The sequence below is a fragment of the Stenella coeruleoalba genome, assembly GCF_951394435.1.
Source record: "Stenella coeruleoalba genome assembly, chromosome: 1".
NCBI lineage: Eukaryota > Metazoa > Chordata > Mammalia > Artiodactyla > Delphinidae > Stenella > Stenella coeruleoalba.
In genome coordinates this window covers 177,889,653-177,907,991 of record NC_137169.1, presented here as the reverse complement: position 1 = coordinate 177,907,991, position 18,339 = coordinate 177,889,653, and the positions used below count along the sequence as shown (strand labels likewise).

Genomic DNA, 18,339 nt, shown 5'->3' with positions numbered 1-18,339 from the left:
TATTTGTTTCTAGTTTTTGGCTATTATGAATATAGTGCTAGGGACATCCTATTGTACTATGTGTCTTTGGCTTCAGTGTTATGCACGTCTGCTGGGTATAGGAGCAGGTAGGTCACAGGGAGCACATAAATTCAGCTTTGTTGGGTCTTGCCAAACCTCCCCAAACTGGCTGGACCAATCTACATCCCCACTAACTTGTATGAAGGTTCTGGTTACCATGCATGCTTACCAAAGTTTGATGTTAGTTTTTTTTGTTTGATTTTAATTTTAGCCATTCTGGGATAGATGTGTAATGGCCATCTCACTGTTTTATTTTGTACTTCTCTGATGATGGGTGATTTTGTGTGCTCATTGGTCATCTGGATATCCTTGTTTACTAAGCGCTTGTTCAGAGGTTGAACAAAGCAAACGGATGTTTGCACATATTTTTATTTTCAGGTTGCGCCTTGCATAAAAAGGAAGGTAGATACAATCCATTCCATTTCATGCCAGTGAAGCAAGTGAGGCTCCTGAAAATGTGTTCACCCCATTAGTAAGCCTCAGCTGATTAAAAGCAGTCATGGGTTTTGCAGCTTTTACTAATAAGGCAGACATTGCTATTCATTCCTGAACAAAAATGAAGTATGGATCAATTAAATTGTGAATTTTTGTAATTAATTTACAATTTTTTTTGGTAATTATTTTTCAAAACTGACCCCCCACAAGCGTGGGTACACGGCACATAACCCAAGCCATGCCAGTGAGATTCCTTTCTCACAGAGCAGCTGCGAGACAGACATGAGGATGCTGACAACTGTGTTCTATGCCACCTGGAGGATGAGATTAACGCAGAAACAAACGTAAAGAGATATTGGGTGGGTGAAGGTGTGGGAAGGAAAGAGAAGAGGGAAGGAGACCTGAAGCTATTTGAGTCCATGGCTTCAAGTGACCCTGAGGTTAGCGCCATCCCTGCTTTTCCATGGTTTGGTTATGAGGCAATAAATCCTCCTCTTGTTGCTTAAGAAAAGTTTGAGCTAAGTTTCTTTCACTTACAACTAATATACATCCTTTTAAGGTAAGAACTGTGTCTTATCTCTATATCCTCAGACCTAGTATAGTGCTTACCACAGATTAAATACTTAATAAAATGTGTGTTAAATAATGTTAAATTTTTTGCTTAGCAATTTTTAATTGAAATTAGCTTTGAAAATTGATACGGTTGCTTTTCTAAAAGAGTATAACATTTTCAAGAGAAGCAGAAATATTTAGCTAAGGATTCAACAGAAGTTAAACGTTTACACAGAAGCACCCAATTCTTTGACCAATATTTACGACTTCTACCACTTTGACTGCATAGGATATAAAGCAACAGAGGAAAGAAGACTGCTGTGATAGGCAGCTGCTCAATCTGGCCCAAAGGGCAAGCTGTGCCCTCCCCAAGCTGCGGAAGTTCCATACATTAAAGGACGAGGATGAAAATACTTTTCATTAAACTTTGGTGTTGTACTTCCTCCTTTCTTCTTACCTAGACATGATAAATCACTAAGGAAGCAGACAAAAATCAGCTTAGCTGATTTCCTCTTCTAACATTTTTAACTTGAACTTAAACAGTAAGTTCTCTGTTCAATTATGAAGGAAAAGAAAAATTTGAAAAGTATGTATACAATTCTGGAACTACACCAAAATGTCTAACAGGCAAGTATAACTAAGAATTGTTTGTTTTTAGCGCTCTAGGAATAGTCTCCCTCTGTTTATAACAAGTTTATTGTTTCACTTTTGCAGATAATTTTAAAGAGACATTATACACAGAAGTAGAAAACTTCCTGTATGTGTCCATATACTTGTTTGTTTTTTAGATAAGAAAAAGATTCTCACTATTCATAGCTTAACATACTCATTCTAAACTTTCTGTGTCAATATATTTAAGAATATCATTTTAACTACTCAATTACATGGATATAATAATTGGCACACTATTTAGATTGTTCTTAATTTTTCAATATTATAAACTAGACTCTGATGTAACATCCTTACAGCTAAATCTTTGTTCATACTCTTAATTATTTCCTTAAGATCTATTTCCAGAAATGGAATTTCTGGATATTGCTTTTATGACTTGGTTCTGTCTTTATAGGTGTGGTTTAGAGAGTTGAAATATTTTTCATTCTCATTTTTTCCTCTTCTCTTTCCTGCATTGTGTTAATGCTTAACCGCTGAACTTGAACTTATACTCTTCCTGAAAAGACTGAATTAATTTCTAATTAATATGAGCTAGAGACACAAATATACATCTTAAAATAGAAAAAAAAAAGCAAAACAAGAATAATAAAGGCCAAGAATTCAGTATCTTGAAATGGAGTCCCAAATTATAAGAATCTATAATTTTTGAAATGTTTTTATCATCCCCAGCACTCAGAACTAGCCACCACTGACAGTAAATCACCAGATTCTCACCTTCAGAAATGCTGGAGTCATGGAACATGGTTTCAAAAGCTTGATGTGTTTCAGCAAAAGAGGGCCTGTCGGCAGGGCTCCACTTCCAGCCTATGTAACAAAAGAAGAACAGTATTAAAAGCTTCTTGCAGGAATTAAATATTCAGGGGCACCCTGATGGTGAGTTCCATGCATTAGGACACATGCTTGTTAAAGCAGAGTTACAGCAAGTTCACAATGATAGTGAGGCAGCTGTTTCTTAGTTCCAGACTCAGAGGTGTGATGAACCCACTTCCTAGGGCCAATCCTTCTATGTAGCCTCAGCTCCTATTCCCTCTACTATAGGGATGCAGAAGGGTGGGGAGATGGTTTAGAAAATGACAAGTTTTCTTCCACTGGAAAAATGAAAAGTAGTAAAACCTGTCTTTAAACTCACTCTTATAAATAATCAGTTGTACACATTCAGAAACATAACAGTATATCAAAGGCGGAGCTTGGAATTCACAGTTGACAAAGACAGGGCAGTAGGCAACAACAATGCTCAATGGGAAAATAACAAGACATACTCAAACACACTGCAGTTTAATTCACTACTCACCTTCCTACTTTCTCATCTTTAAGAAGTCAGATGCTTTTATTCATCACAGAAGTCAATTTCATGCATTCTCCATAGTCTTTAACAATCATTTTATGTAGCTGAAAGCAGCCCTCCCCTACCTAATCTCCAAACCCAATTTCTTATTATCCTATTATATATGCAAATGTTTGTGGAAAATTGGGTGAATATTTGGGCCACAGAGAATGACTCTTTGGATTCCAATAAGACTCACTGGTAGAGCATACGATATCCCAACAGGCTGATCACTGACTAACTCTATGTCATGAGGCTGGACACAATCTTACAACACTGAGAGGAAAAAATGTTTTCAATTTTGTTAATCATCCTGAATTGCTCACTTAAACCTTCAAAATTAAAATATGCAAAAATACTCACATGCTCTCATAAGTTCATACACCTTAGGGGGACATCCTTCAGGCTGTTCCATTCGATATCCTTTTTCCAGCAGATCATAGACCTGAGACAGGTCAATACCTGGATATGGTGACATTCCATATGTAGCAATTTCCCACAAGAGCACCCCAAAAGCTGCAAAAGGGATGAAAAAAAGAGCTTTATATTTCTTCTGATTTATTATTTATTTTATACCATTAGGTAACTTCTCTTTCAAATTGTGGGTAACATTCACACTATTACAACATTAGTATACTCTTATAATTCTTACAACATGACTTGTTCTTCGAAGATATCTTCCACAGGAACACTTCACTGAAGGAACACTTCACTTTAAAGACAGTTTTCTTTAGATTTCCCAATTTTTATTTGGATTTCCTTTACTTCAATGAGGGAAAATAAACCATGACCATATAAGAAGTCTGGGGCATAAGCAAACTATTCTTAGAGCAATTTACGATCTATTTAATGAATTTCAGAATTTTTAAGTCAGCTAATACTAGAGGAATAATATAAAAATGGACTCATTTAAAATCAGATAAAATTCACATGTGAAAAAAGAATTTGCTTGATTTTCTCACAGGTTATTCCTGAGTTTGAGATTTCTGGTAAAATATGACCTAGAATCCTCAACTATTTCCACTGGCCCACAATCCAAACTTCTAGACTTGTTCTTTCCCCCGAGTCTCTACTAAATCATATTTCTTTTCAGGGCAGTAGAAACAAGATCAGTTACAAGGACAAATTCTAGCTGAAACTTCATGCCTTCCTTGAAAAGAGGTTGCTACTCTGTGTCACAGTGCTCTAGAAACAAGCAATAAAGCCTAATGTGGAAAACAGGGAGCTTCACAGAGAGGATCATTAGAACTTCAGTGCAATATAATACCTAGACTGTGAGTGCTCTGAAGGCAGGGACTTTTTTAACTTTTTTCTTTACAACTTCTTTCTACGGTAAGTGCCTCGCAGATAGTACATATTTAATAAATGCTTGCTGAATGACTGAAGAAGGACGGGTGTAAAGGCAAAGGATACTGATCATATAAAAGAGAACCTCTAAAGAATTAAGCATTTACTTATAAAGAAAATGACAAAACACAGAAAAACGTCCCTTCCAACCTTACCCCAGACGTCAGATTTAATTGAGAAGGTATTGTAGGCAAGACTCTCTGGTGCTGTCCATTTAATAGGAAATTTGGCTCCAGCATGAGCAGTATAGGTGTCTCCAGTCATCAATCTACTCAAGCCAAAGTCAGCCACTTTTACCACATGGTTTTCTCCCACCAGGCAGTTACGAGCTGCAAGATCTCTGTGGGAAAGAGAAGCCAAATGTGATTCCAATCAGATGGTTCTGGAAAATGGTCATGAATGCTCTGTTATCGGTTCTTTGTGCTACAAGCAGAGTTGATAAGTAACTGTTGACAGATACAGTGTTTTACGAAAATTGCTGACATGGTAGAAAGCCACTAATTATACATCACTTGTAGAGTACTCATCAAGAGGCGGTTATGTGATGCCACAATAAAGCAGGCTTCAGAAAACGGGTTCCTATTTGTAAGTACAGTGGGATAGGTTTCAGAGGTGAGTAACATATGCTCTTCTACAAGGTTTCAAGTTCTTTACTAAGACAGAAAGCTATTTTTAAACTTAAGCCGCTAGATGGAGCAAAAGGATCTTGGATATAGCCTCGGGCAAAATAAACAGCTTTCTGTTCTGAGAACAGCAAAGGCCCCGCATTAATACTTTAATCAGAATACACAGTAGGTTTATAGGAAATGACATTACAATGGTCCCTGTGAAAGAGAAAATTACTTTCCTGAGTTATCTGAAAATTTCTGGGAAGGTTCTCATATTCTTTCCTTTATTTGCATGTCAGGCAAGGCAGCTTCATGGTTAATCATAGGCGATAATCAGGTTTTACACACCTATGGATGAAATTCTTCTTCTCTAAATACTCCATTGCAGAAGAGATCTGAGTGGCCATGTAAAGCAGTACAACTGCAGTCACCTCTTCTCGGTTGCATTCTCGGAGATAATCAAGCAAGTTCCCATAAGGCATGTATTCAGTCACAATGTAAAATGGTGGCTCCAAAGTACATACACCTGATAGTTCAAATAGAGCTTGCTTTATTAGTATATATTCAAACACTCCAAACCACTTTGGCAAGAAAAATGGACAATTTTTAAAGTCTAGTTCAGCCGTAATCTTTTCCTTTCTTGCCATGTCATTCTCTAAAAATAATGCAGCGAAGTTAAGAAGCTGGCTGATTGGAAGTCTCTGCTTCCATTGATATCACACTCTGGAAATTCACATGCATTTTGAGTATATGCCTGTTTGAGCAAAAGCAGTTACTTGTATTAAGGGGTCAGGACTACTGATACTTCTAGAGTTCTGTACATGCCCACAATTCCCATCCTCAACTGCATGCTAACAATGTTTATCTAAAAGTAATAGCAATTGTGCATATGTTGAAGGCTGTGTGAGCCCAGACTGTAATAATGCTTTTTAAAAAGATTATAACTGTTTCCATAGTTAAGGATTTCACTAATACATGGAGGACTCCTTGTAAAAAACCAAAAGAAACTACTTCCTTTGGGATAGTTTGGTGCAATGAACACCCGAAGAAAGTGGCCCTATTTTTAAAAGGCAATGGTTTCAGTCAAAGGTTTCTCTGTGATCTGAATAGGTGAGAAGCCAATCTATCACAGCACAGCACTTTCTGCTTGTAAAGGTAAACTGATGGGCGGTCACAATTTTTCATCTTAGTCCTTTGCTTAATGCCTCTTTATGACTATGATAAAAGAAGGACTTTAATCATAGACCTTTGCTTAATGCCTGTTTATTTTGCAAAAACCTTTGGGACAGTTTTTGGTTTAGTATCATTTTGAATGATTCTGAACTTTAGTCAGGGGCAATTACCATAAGCTGGGCAGTTTTATACATTGCAATCAATCCAGGTCACTGTTTGTTGGGTAATTTTTAAACACAGAGACTGCTGATTAAAACAACCACCATTTATTGAAATAGATTTGTACTAGGAGCTTCCACCATGGTGATTCAAAAGAAGGATTTGGAGATAACAGGGTATTGGGGGACAAGTATCTTTGAAGAAACCTATGGTTCAGGCAAGCGTCCTCACCTAGTAGTTGTACCAGATTAGGATGCTTGATTTCCTTCATCACTGCAGCTTCTTTTAGGAATTCCTCCACCTCCATAGTATCTTCCTGGAAAGGGGGGAAGATAAGAAAGAAAAAGAGGAAAGGGACAAGCCCCATCTTAATCATTTGAGTCAACTCACAATCCTAAAACTTCAGCTTTAAAAGGTGCTATCTTTTGAATATTTTAGCACTTACTTCAAGAAATTTTATCACAAAATAATATGCTCTATACAAGTCCAATTAAGAAAATGTCTCCTTGAATTTATGCAGTATTTGAAACTGGAGTGAAATTTAGTAGGGTGAGTAAAATTCAGCAATCATGTCCTATCACAAGTGAAACACAAAAGACTTGGATAGATAACTCAGTTCTCTGCTAGTTTACTTCCCTAGATACCTCAAGCCTCTGAAAGAGGAGACAACAGTTAGCTGTTTACACATTTATCTTCCTGACAAATTCCTTAAGGAGCAAAGCATATCTGCAAGGCTGTACATACTGTTTCACACTCAGAACAAGCACTTAATAAGTACTTGCAAAAGAACTGACTACTACTCATAGGTGAAGAGCAGTCCTTTCGAGTGACATGCCAGAGCTACTGAGGCATATGAGAAATCTTCAGAGAATGGAATGAGTGACAAAACTTGTAATTCGATACCAGGATGCTTAAAGGAGAAAGAGGGTGGCATCAGGAAAAAGATTTCTGTGAATATGAAGAACAAGAAAAAGTGATCTAATCTCATGGAGATGGGAGGAACAAGCAGCAGGGAGATAAAGGACAGAACAAGAAAAGACAGTGCCCATGATTCTCCAACAATGCATGAAGAATTCTGTCCAGCAGGGGTTGTCCTGAGGAAGGAAAGCAGCTTGCTTTGCTTTTACAAGTAATAATGTGCTTCTAACCTCCCACCAAGATCTACATCAACAGCCTCCAGAGACAAACCTTCCCCACATGTGGATTTCACTGCATTTCAGTGAATAATCTGCCCCTGCATTGTCAGCAACGGCACCAGGGTTAATCATCACAATTTGCTGATGTGCTTGGCACCAGTGGGTGGAAAGCATTCCAAAGCTAAAGAAGGGCAAGCTGATATTTCCAAGTGATTCAGCACAAAAGAAAAAGATGCCTGAAAACTGTAATTCTCAGCAACCCACCTTCAATGTTTTCACAGCAACCGTAAGGCTATATTTCTTCCAGACGCCAACGTAAACCTCTCCATACTGACCACCCCCAAGTTTGTGCTTCATGGTAATATCTGTTCGTTCCATTTCCCATTTGTCATGGATAGGGGACACACCGTAGACTGTAGGCTTATTACACTTGGGTGCTGGGTAGTGTAGTGTTGTTACCAGTCCATCAGCCACTGTGGAGTGATGGTGAACAAGCTCGGCCAAGGTGCTAAAGCGGCTCTCAGCAGTTACATAAACCTGGTGAGGAGAGTGGAGAAAAGCTAAACCAACCTAAAAGAGGTCATTATTTCACTGGTCTTAAGATACGAAAATAAGCAGCACTATTCACAATAGCCAAGACATAGAAACAACCTAAATGTCCATTGACAGATGAATGCATAAAGAAAATGTGGTACCTATATACAATGGAATACTATTTGGCCATAGAAAAGAACGCAATAATGCCATTTCTAGCAACATGGATGCGACTAGAGATTATCATACTAAGTGAAGTAAGTCAGAAAGAGAAAGACAAATACCGTATGATATCACTTATATGTGGAATCTAAAATATGACATAAATGAACTTATTTCTGAAATAGCAACACAATCACAGACATAGAGAACAGATTGGTGGTTGCCAAGTGGAGGGGACTGGGGGAGGGATGGAGTGGGAGGTTGAGGTTAGCAGATGTAAGATTTATATATAAAATGGATAAACAACAAGGTCCTATTGTATAGCACAGGGAACTATATTCAATATCTTATGATAAAACATAATGGAAGAGAATATAAAAAAAGAATGTCGATATATATATAACTGAATCACTTTGCTGTACAGCAGAAATTAACACATTATATACCAATTATACTTCAGTTTTAAAAATACTCATTAATAAAATATGAAAATAAGGAATTATCTATTGAGGTAAATGGAAGACTTAAACCATGATGGCAGGGAGAAACAGAACTTCAGTTTAATCTCATTTAAACCACTCTTCCTATGGTTCCTAAAGTAGCTCTAGTCTTGAGGGAGAAAAGCTTCCAAATTCTCTCTCTGGATCATCAAGATCACTGGTCTTCAAATATTTTTATGCAAAAAGACTACGGAACCCAAATATATAAGATAAAGGAAGAGAAACGCCGATTAAAGTAGGTAAGAGGGGACTGGCTTCCTGTAAAAATTTATGAAATACCACCTCAGAATCTTGCACAGAACATAATTTGAAAAACACTGATTTCAGTTTTTTTGGTAGGGAGAGGGTATTCAAATATCTTATAATTTTTATTTCATTAAGATGTGCTTTTGAGTGTCTAGGCCGTTTTACAAAAAGCCACAATTTTATTTCAGAGTTGTTAACAAAATAGTAGTTAATTTGTGATAAGCAGTAAGAAGTATAAAGTAAGATAGCACTCTTTGGGCCTTATCTCCCAAGGGAGCTTGCTTATTTTTAAAAAAAGAAATTTCTAGTGTATACAGTAGAGTATACAATTAATAAATGGAGAATTGATGATTTCTATAAAGTGAACTCACCCATGTAAACATCTCCCACATGGAGCATTATAATATTACCAGCACCCAGAAGCCTCCCTCGTGCCCTCCCAGCTATTTACCCCTGCAAATGTAACCACTCTGCTGACTTCTAACACCTTAGATTAGCTTTGCCTGCTTGTGAACTATACCTATACAAATGGAATCACACAATAAGTAGTTTTGTGCCTGCTTTCTTTCACACTCAACTTTTTTTGTGTGATATAATTCATATATAACACCATAAAATTCATGATTTCAAGTGTACAATACAGCGTTTTTCAATATATTCACTGGTTGTCCAACCACTACCACTATCTAATTCCCGAACATTTTCATCACCCTACAAAAGAACCCCATACCCATTAGCAGTCATTCCCACTCCCCTCATCCCCATCCCTTGGCAATCACTAACCCCTTCCGCTCAGCTTTATGTGTATGAGATTCATCTATGACAGGGGTCAGCAAACTTTTCTAGAGGACCAGATAGTAAATATTTTAGGCTTGTGGCCATAGCGTCTCTGTCATTACTCAAATCTGCCGTAATATTGAGAAAGCAGCCATAGACAATACATAAACAAATGGGTGTATCTGTATTCCAATAAAATTTTATTTATAAAAGTAGGCAGCTGGTGGGTCACAGTTTTTCCTGAGAGTGTGTGTAGCAGTACTATGTTAATTTTGTTGTTGTACGAGATTCCATTTTATGAATATACCACAATGTATTAATTCATTCTACTGTGGTTAGACAGTTGGGTGTTTCTAGTTTCTGACTACTATAAATAATGCTGCTGTGAACATTCTTGTACATGTCTTCTGTACACATATGCACTCATTTCTATTGGGTATACAACCAGAAGTAGATCTGTTGAGTCTCTCTTATATCATCACTTATCTGATTCTATTTGGTTTCATCAAGAAAAAATACGTCTGTAAGGTGATGCAAAAGAGAAAGAGAATTAATAACTTACTATCTCCTACTTTTTACCAGCCATTATGTTTTATGGAAATTATCTTACTGAATCCTCACAAGAATCCAATAATATGGGATGGGAAACTGAGGCTTAAGTAAGGTCACAACGTTAATAAATGATGGAGTTACCCAGCAAACCAGATCTGCTTGCTTTAAAGCCTGTGTGCTTTTCCCCTACTATGCATATCACAAAGAGAGAAAGAGTGGAAGAAACAATTCAATCTAAATTTACTGTTCAACAGAAGAACTGACATAAGCCTATACTTTACCATTTATAAAGTAAAACAGTTCCATTCTAATATGGCCATTTCTATATGGTTGGCCTTTCTAACATATAAACTGCTAAATGACTGATTGAAATATTTATATTAACATACATTAATGATCAACATCAGTCTCAGAAGCCTAAATTCTTACTCGGTAAACTTTCTGGTAGAGATCATTATAATTTTCATAGATACAAGGTTTAATTTATAAATTCTACATAATGTACTGGATGCATATATGCATACTTATACACTGATGATGATGAGAACAGTTAACTTATACAGCTGTTTTCTTCATTCTTCACCTTCAAATCTAGCTCATCATTAAACTATTAACATAATACTGTTTTTAATTTCCATTACCATATTCTTCTGAAAAGAGTAAGCTCTCTCTCACATGCCAAATAGCTCAAACTCATGTCAGTGATTAGTTTATTTCATATCAGACATAAAAACTATATTCTTTAGTCATTCTGAATACTGTTTCTAAAGAGCAGCCAGTCCACACCTAGAGGTGGCTGCCAGCCAGTCTTACCTTGCCATCTGTGGTAGTATTGATCCTGTAGTGATACACACGCCCCTCATACCTGAGCGAGATTGACAGCTGCCCAGGGCTGCTCTCACTTTCTCGCACCAGGAAGCTGCCATTGATTAGACTGCTGAGTAGATACTCTGCTGCACTGCGAGACACAGGTCCATGGTACCAGGAGTGTTTCTCCAGGCTGTTCACTGGGGTGATGTAGTTGCTTGGCACCCAGCCTTGGCCATTCTTAGAGCGAACTTCACTCCACTCACCATTCTGGTTGTAACCAAGGACTCGTAGCTTTTCACCTGGCCAGGAGGTCATCACAGAATGAAAGAAAAGATGTTAAGACTACCTCAAATGGAAGCAGTCTACTGTCAAACTTAAAACTCACTGAAAAATGAATCAAGAACTTTTAAGCCAACAAAATTTTTAAAAATAATGAAAACTTGGCTGTCACATAGCCTGACTGATATCTTTAGCTCATAGCTTAAACAAAAGCAGCATAGTTAAGAGATGGTTTTCTGACATTACCTACAGAGTTTTAAAGGTTTTTAACCAGAAACTCCATGTATGCAACTAAGGTAGCATACAAAGATAAAAAGGTTATTCAAATGTCTGGAAAATGACACAGTCTCACTCTTCAAAAAAATGAAATTAATTTTTTCCTCAAAACAGTCTGTCAGGGAATGTATCTTATATATGGTTCAGTGTTAACCACAATCAAGGATTAGGGATAAGACATGTAAAATACAAAGTTACTTCTAAATTTCAGTTGGCACAAAGGCTACAAAAACCATCAATGTAAAAAAAACAAAGAACAAAAAGGAACCGACCACAGAGCTTTCAGCAACATTTTCAGAAAGAAAAGTACTTGGAGGTGGAGGTGGGCAGTGAGGACTCCCGAAGCACAATCTTTTCCAGGACTCAAGTTTTAAAACAGAATTTCCCAATTTCCCTCCCATTCCCCATGATGAATTAATCACCCCTATCTGCTCCTCTCAAATTAGTGTGCAGCAAAGGGAAGCTGAGTCTGAAGTTGGAACCCAAGACACAAGTTACTCGGAGTTATCTTTGCTATCAACTTCAATGTCCTTGATCTAATAAAGCTGTGAACATCAACTTTAGACTCCCCAAACATACACCCTGCCCCTGTACTTGCAGCACAGGCAAAACAGGGAAGGTGAAAGAGGTATCATTAGTGATAAATAACTTAAAGAATCCTTATAAGGCCTTAGGCTCCCATATCTGAGAGATGCAAGCTTTCCTATAGAGTTCCAGAGCAATCAAAAGCATATAGCTCAGTAATTATCAGGCAAAGGCTGTTGAGGAACAACTCAAAATTACTATTCTGGCAGCCATCTAACTTTTTTCAGCAGTCTACAGAAATGTTTGTCATAGGATAACTTTCTATTAGCCCCTACCACCTCACCCAAGACCCTGGGATGTGAGACATTTCAATGAGAAAAAACATGAGTATATGCATGTGCACATGCACACACACACATACAAAAAATATATATACATATAGGTATATAGTAGTGTACGGGCATGTGGTGGTGGAAATGCATGTGTACTGATAAATACTCCCCAACCATATCTGCAGAGGAAAAAAAATCTTACTGCTGCCAGAAAAGCTAAATAAGACTTGTCAGTCTGTAGTTTTTCTCCACTACTCTAAGAGAATGAGAATTACAGACTAAGTTCTTTACCAAGTACATTACTGTTGCTTCCTTACAAAGAAATGATAATGACATGTCATCATAATCAGGATACAGTCAAACTCCCTAGGTTTTTGGTTGTTTGTTTTTCTCTTTTTAGCAGTTAGGAGGAGAATTTTCCACTCTGGAAGTTTTGAATACCATGGAAATTGACAATGGATATAAACATTGGCCCTATTGCCAGAGGAATCCTGGGAGAACTTTGTTTTTTAATTCAAGCAAAATATCATCTTTGAAGAAGGAACTAAAACAAGTATTGCTATTTTATTTTTAAAATATTTTTCTTATCTTTTAAAATCATAAATTAGCTTTAGCATGACATTGTTTTATATTAATAAGAACCTGGATAAAAACCTGGCATTTCGTAGGTTTTAAAAGAAATCACTGTTGGTCATAAGATAACGGGAATCACACTTCTTGGGCTGCACACTAGTAGTTGCCATTACTGGTAACTGACGAATCAACAGGTTTTCTTTATCAATGTTTCCTTGGTGACTGAGCTATCTTGGAAAATAACTGACATGAAAATTATATTTAGGAAAGAATGTTCTGAGTCTTCACTTCACCAACTTCTCCACTGAAGCATCTTAAGGTAAAAGAGTGTGTTGTAGCCCAAAGAGACTACCTACCACGCAGTATAAAATGCTTTTGAAGTCCTTTGTTTTATCCTAAACCTCTGTGTAAAATTTTCCTCCCATCATAAAACACAGCCCCCCACACATGTACAAATACCATCACCAACCTGCTGCCCCCAAAACTACCCAAAATCTTTAAGTAAATTGATGTTAGGAGATAATAATGCGCTTTATTTTTCCTGTACTTTTGAAACCTCCTTGCACATGTACCTCTGGGAGATACCTATACCCCAGTTTGAGAAACTCAGTTTTAAGGATTTCTGTTTTTGAAGAATCTGGCTGGATTTTAAAAATTGATGTATATAAAAATTTTATTTTAACGGTAACATTCCTTGAGTGAAGACCTGTCTTCTTAATTTGGTATATGCACTCCCATTTAATACCTCATTCTGAACCCTTACAAATAAAAAGAATATGTTCGACAAATAATCACTGAAGTTACATTTTCATTTAACTAAAAATTATCCTGAATCTTATTTTTTCCCAGTAGGAAGCTTTCATAAATGAAAAGACAAGAAAAGATTAAGCAGATTAGCAATCCAACTCACGTACACAATGAGAATGTCCTATACTATTTCCTTCTCAAAACAATTTCACTTTTTCTGTCCTTGTTCAAAAAAACCAATAATGGTTGGTTTTACCTGGACATGTTCTCGATGTTCCCTTTGATAAGAATTTACTACTGAAAATAAACTACTACTCTGTTGAGAGTGTTACTACTATAGAAACCCTTCCTACTAGTCCTTTCACTAACCCATATAAACACAAATGAGAGGTAAGTTGTCTAGGCCAGTGCTACTCAAAGCAGGTCCACAACAAGATGCTTGTGCCAGAATGTGAATCACTGGATTACTTTCTTCCTGCTGAAAGTCTTGTTCCAAAAAAGGAAAATGTCAGCTGAACTAAATAATAAATAGTGTACTTAGCAATGTAGTTGTTTTACATTTTGAGTGAAAGTTCTTAATCTCAGTGCAGACTGGTAACGAATGGTTCTCAAATAGGCAGTCAGTCCACGAACAACACTTAGAGTAGCACTGGGGTCTGGCAACATGTCATCTTAGCCACAGTCCAGTGAGAAGAGGTGTACGGTAAACCTTACCTTTGTGGCAGGTGAATGCTGGCATATTATGTATAGTACAGAATTCTGAGAATGAGTAAAGTCTATGTATATATCGTGTGGTGTTTTTTCTAAAGTACTTCGTCTGATTTTAGCCTTAATAAAAATCCTATAAAGTAAATAAAGTGGCATTATCCCCTACACAGGTTTAAAAAAAAAGAATGAACCAAAGGTATCTGGGCCCAAATTGCCTAGCTAATTTTAGTCAGAGGCAGAATCTAGAATACACCCCTTTATTTCTTAACCACTAATAAAAACTGAAAAGTGAGAGGATGTTACATAGAAGCTCACCTTTAGTGATACTCAGTGTGTTATCACCACTTGCTACGAAATCATAAAGTGCAACAAAGAGATTAGGGTCACTCTCAGTGGCTCCAAGCAAGTTCTCCTTGGAGCTCCACCTGATGGCTTCATTCAGGGCCTGGGGTTCAACATCACAACCATAGGGGCGGTGCAAGGCTTCTGAAAGACATAAAGAGAAAGGAGTTCACAGGAAGTCCAGGAGATGGAAATTCATTTGAATTCAGTACATACACAATATTTTAGCTGCTGGCATTATACTGATGGCTCCAGGGTGGAACAAAACTGTTCACATAGTTGTAGAGTCATAAAGAAAGAGCAAAATAGCACCATCTCCTAAGCAGGAGAGAAGTCTACTTGTTGAAAATACAACAAGATAGAGAAATGAACACAAAACGAGCATTTAGCTGTTATCTGCATTAACCAAAATCAGAAATAAATGAATAGGAAAGGCACAGTTTCCTCAAAATAAAAAAAGAAATCTCAAAAAGAAATGGCAGTTCATTTTATAAAACACACAAGATATTTTGTCTAGGTGACAGTGGTTTTAAGAAGGAATAGTTATGTTTTATAAGTCCTCCCAAAGTACCTTTCTCCCCTTACTCTCTCCATATAAAACAAATTGTGGAAAAGATAACAGAGATTTTAAGAAATATGTACAGATTGTATTAATCCAGACCTTCCATTTACATATAGAAAATTACAGAAATAGTGCTTTTAGAAAAAAATCCTAAAATTATCTATTAAATAACAGAAAAATATTTTGGTTTAATACAAAATATTTTTGGCATCCCAAAATACCTTTGTGTTACCATGCACTGTCTATAATGTAACAGCTTTCAACTGTTAACTGTTTTAATGAAAAAAATTTTTTACCCTATTTTCTTTTCCTAAGTGGTACATTTTTATAAAATAACTAACTTAGGGCTCTAGAAAATACTGCCAGCAGTGGACATGATTTATTGAGTTTCTATCATGTGTACTGGTTGAAGCCTTGTAACACCTGGTTTCTTCCTCAAGGCATTGTGGTTCTTAGATTTAGTTATACTACACAAACAGGTGATCCCTATACCATCTTAGTTAAAGATCACCTGCTTCTCACAGTTCAGGATGATTATACAAAAAATACACTCATCTTTCAGTAGCAATGTTCTTAATCACTAAAAACTGGTTTTTGTGGCAATCTGCCACTATCCAACTGCCTCTGTCATAAAAACAACACTTTTCTAGTATGTCTCTCTCTCCCTCTCCTTCCACTCATTTTTAATTTAAACTTGGTTTTATCATACATGAAGAAGAAAAACCCTTGAATCTGTGATTTTATTTCTTTTCCAATCCATTCCCTCCTCTCCTTCTGTACTGCCAATGTCTTAGTTCAGATTCCCATCATCTCTCACCTGGACTACTGCCTCCAGTCTTGTCTCCCTCAAATCCATCCTCCACACAGCTGGCAAAGTGATCTATTTAAAACAAAAATTTGACCATGTCACTCTTAAAATTCTTTAATAGTTCACCATCAAGCTAAAATCTCTTTAACATGGCCTACAAGGTCTCTTATTATCAGATCTCTACCTATTCCTCCAGCTTCACCTCTCCCCCATTCCACATCTCAAATTTTACATCTGAACATACACCACGATGCTTCCTACCTTTTTGCCTTTGTTCACATAGTCCTATCTACCTAGAATGCGAACTCATTCCACCCTTTTTTTTTGACTGGCTGACTTCTATTTTTTTTTTTTTTTTTGCCGTACGCGGGCCTCTCACTGTTGTGGCCTCTCCCGTTGCGGAGCACAGGCTCTGGACGCGCAGGCTCAGCGGCCATGGCTCACAGGCCCAGCCGCTCCGCAGCATGTGGGATCTTCCCGGACTGGGGCACGAACCCGTGTCCCCTGCAATGGCAGGCGGACTCTCAACCACTGAGCCACCAGGGAAGTCCTATTCATTTTATTGATATGACACTCAACTCCAATATAATCTCCGCTTGGAAGCCTCACATGCTCCTCCTCCCTGTGCTCACAAAAGCATTACACTTGCTGCAGTAACACCTCCTATCTTTATCCTCAATTTATGTTCGTCTCCCCAACTTCACAATGTGCTCCCTGGCATAAGAACTGTATCTCTTTTCTAGCAAGAGTCACATAATATGTGTTCAGTAACTGTTGACTGAATGAATAACCAAATTACACAAAAATATAAGTGACAGGAAACAGTGAGATGCCTTTTAAACTTAAAATAGCATTAACCAATGTTTTTAAAATGACTTCATAACCATCTGTATCATATAGGCAGAAATTCCTCTTATAGGTTGGATGTTCTTCTAACAGTTTATTTCACTTCTTCACATTCCTTCCTCCTCTTAAAAAGAGTATATTTTAAAAATTTCACAGCTAATTAAATTGTTTTACATTAAGAATGTTACAACAAATCTGAAGATATGTCCATATGTCCTGAAAAGTTAATTTGAAATAGATTACCTTGCTTCTTGTTTAAATGCAGAATTATAGTGAATAGGAACAGCTGTATTATATATACTAAGATAACAAATTAGGATTACCAAACAAACAAAATACTATATCATATAAAACATGCTTCAAACTGGTCTCAGGTACTATGTTTTTCTCCATTCTAATGAAATATTATCTACTCTAATGGAATTTCCATTGGGCTACTTTATTAAAATGAAAAGAATTGCCAAAAAGAAGTACAGAGAATATTCTAATATTTTTTAGGTTCTATACTGAATATCACATGTTCCATCCACAATGATAAATGTTTCTTGCCAGTGATAGTGGTAACACATTACAATGTTTTATGATTCTTATTTGGTTTAATGATTGTCAAACAGTTCAAGTATATTTCCTTCTTTTTAGATAAAAGAAAGTGCCCCTTGTTTGACATTATAAGAGGAACAAAAATCAAGGGCAACAAGAACTTCTGTACTACCAAGTCAGAAACAGTAATCAAGTAGACACTGAAGCCAACTCTTAAATCCTATCAGGCCCAAAACAACAAATACTGTATATTTATACCTTACTTTGTGAAAACCAGTATATTTAAAATCTAAGATTTACAAAACTAATGATTTTAGTGAACATCTACTATACAGTACGCACCATGCTGGGCCTCAGAATATAAAGATTAAAAATCACAAATAACATTATTTGGACTTACTATAAAAAACTAGCATCCATTCTTTCCCCCAAATGTGCTGCTCTCACAGAATTTTCCACCTCAGTTAATGGCAAGTCCATCTTTTCAGTTCCTCAGGCCAAAAACCTTGGAAGTTTGAGTACAAACTGTAAGATAAATAAGCTCTGGGGATCTAGTGTATAACACAGTAATTATAGCTAATAATACTGTATTATAAATTTTAAAATTGCTAAGAGACTAGACTGAAATTGTTCTTACCACAAAAAAAAGAAATGGTAATTATGTGACATGATGCAGGTATTAGCTAATGCTATGATGGTAATCATCTTGCATTACCAAAGTGTACCAAATCAACACTTATGTATTATTATACCT

The 18,339-nt window shown here is 36.7% G+C and overlaps 1 protein-coding gene across 3 annotated transcripts in view; it reads right to left on the bottom strand.

Annotated features, from left to right (window-relative positions):
• ABL2 (ABL proto-oncogene 2, non-receptor tyrosine kinase) overlaps positions 1-18,339 on the bottom strand; it is a 104,816-nt gene that overhangs the window by 6,807 nt on the left and 79,670 nt on the right. For 2 of the 3 annotated variants that reach the window (XM_079929829.1, XM_079929831.1), the window contains exons 2-10: positions 16,209-16,271; positions 14,803-14,973; positions 11,051-11,346; positions 7,731-8,003; positions 6,562-6,646; positions 5,347-5,524; positions 4,546-4,730; positions 3,407-3,559; positions 2,434-2,523 (exon numbers count right to left, since the gene is read on the bottom strand). In XM_079929829.1, coding sequence (XP_079785955.1) covers positions 2,434-2,523; positions 3,407-3,559; positions 4,546-4,730; positions 5,347-5,524; positions 6,562-6,646; positions 7,731-8,003; positions 11,051-11,346; positions 14,803-14,973; positions 16,209-16,271 — 1,494 coding nt within the window. The remainder of the gene's footprint in view (positions 1-2,433; positions 2,524-3,406; positions 3,560-4,545; positions 4,731-5,346; positions 5,525-6,561; positions 6,647-7,730; positions 8,004-11,050; positions 11,347-14,802; positions 14,974-16,208; positions 16,272-18,339) is intronic. The other variant, XM_079929830.1, reaches the window with a different exon arrangement.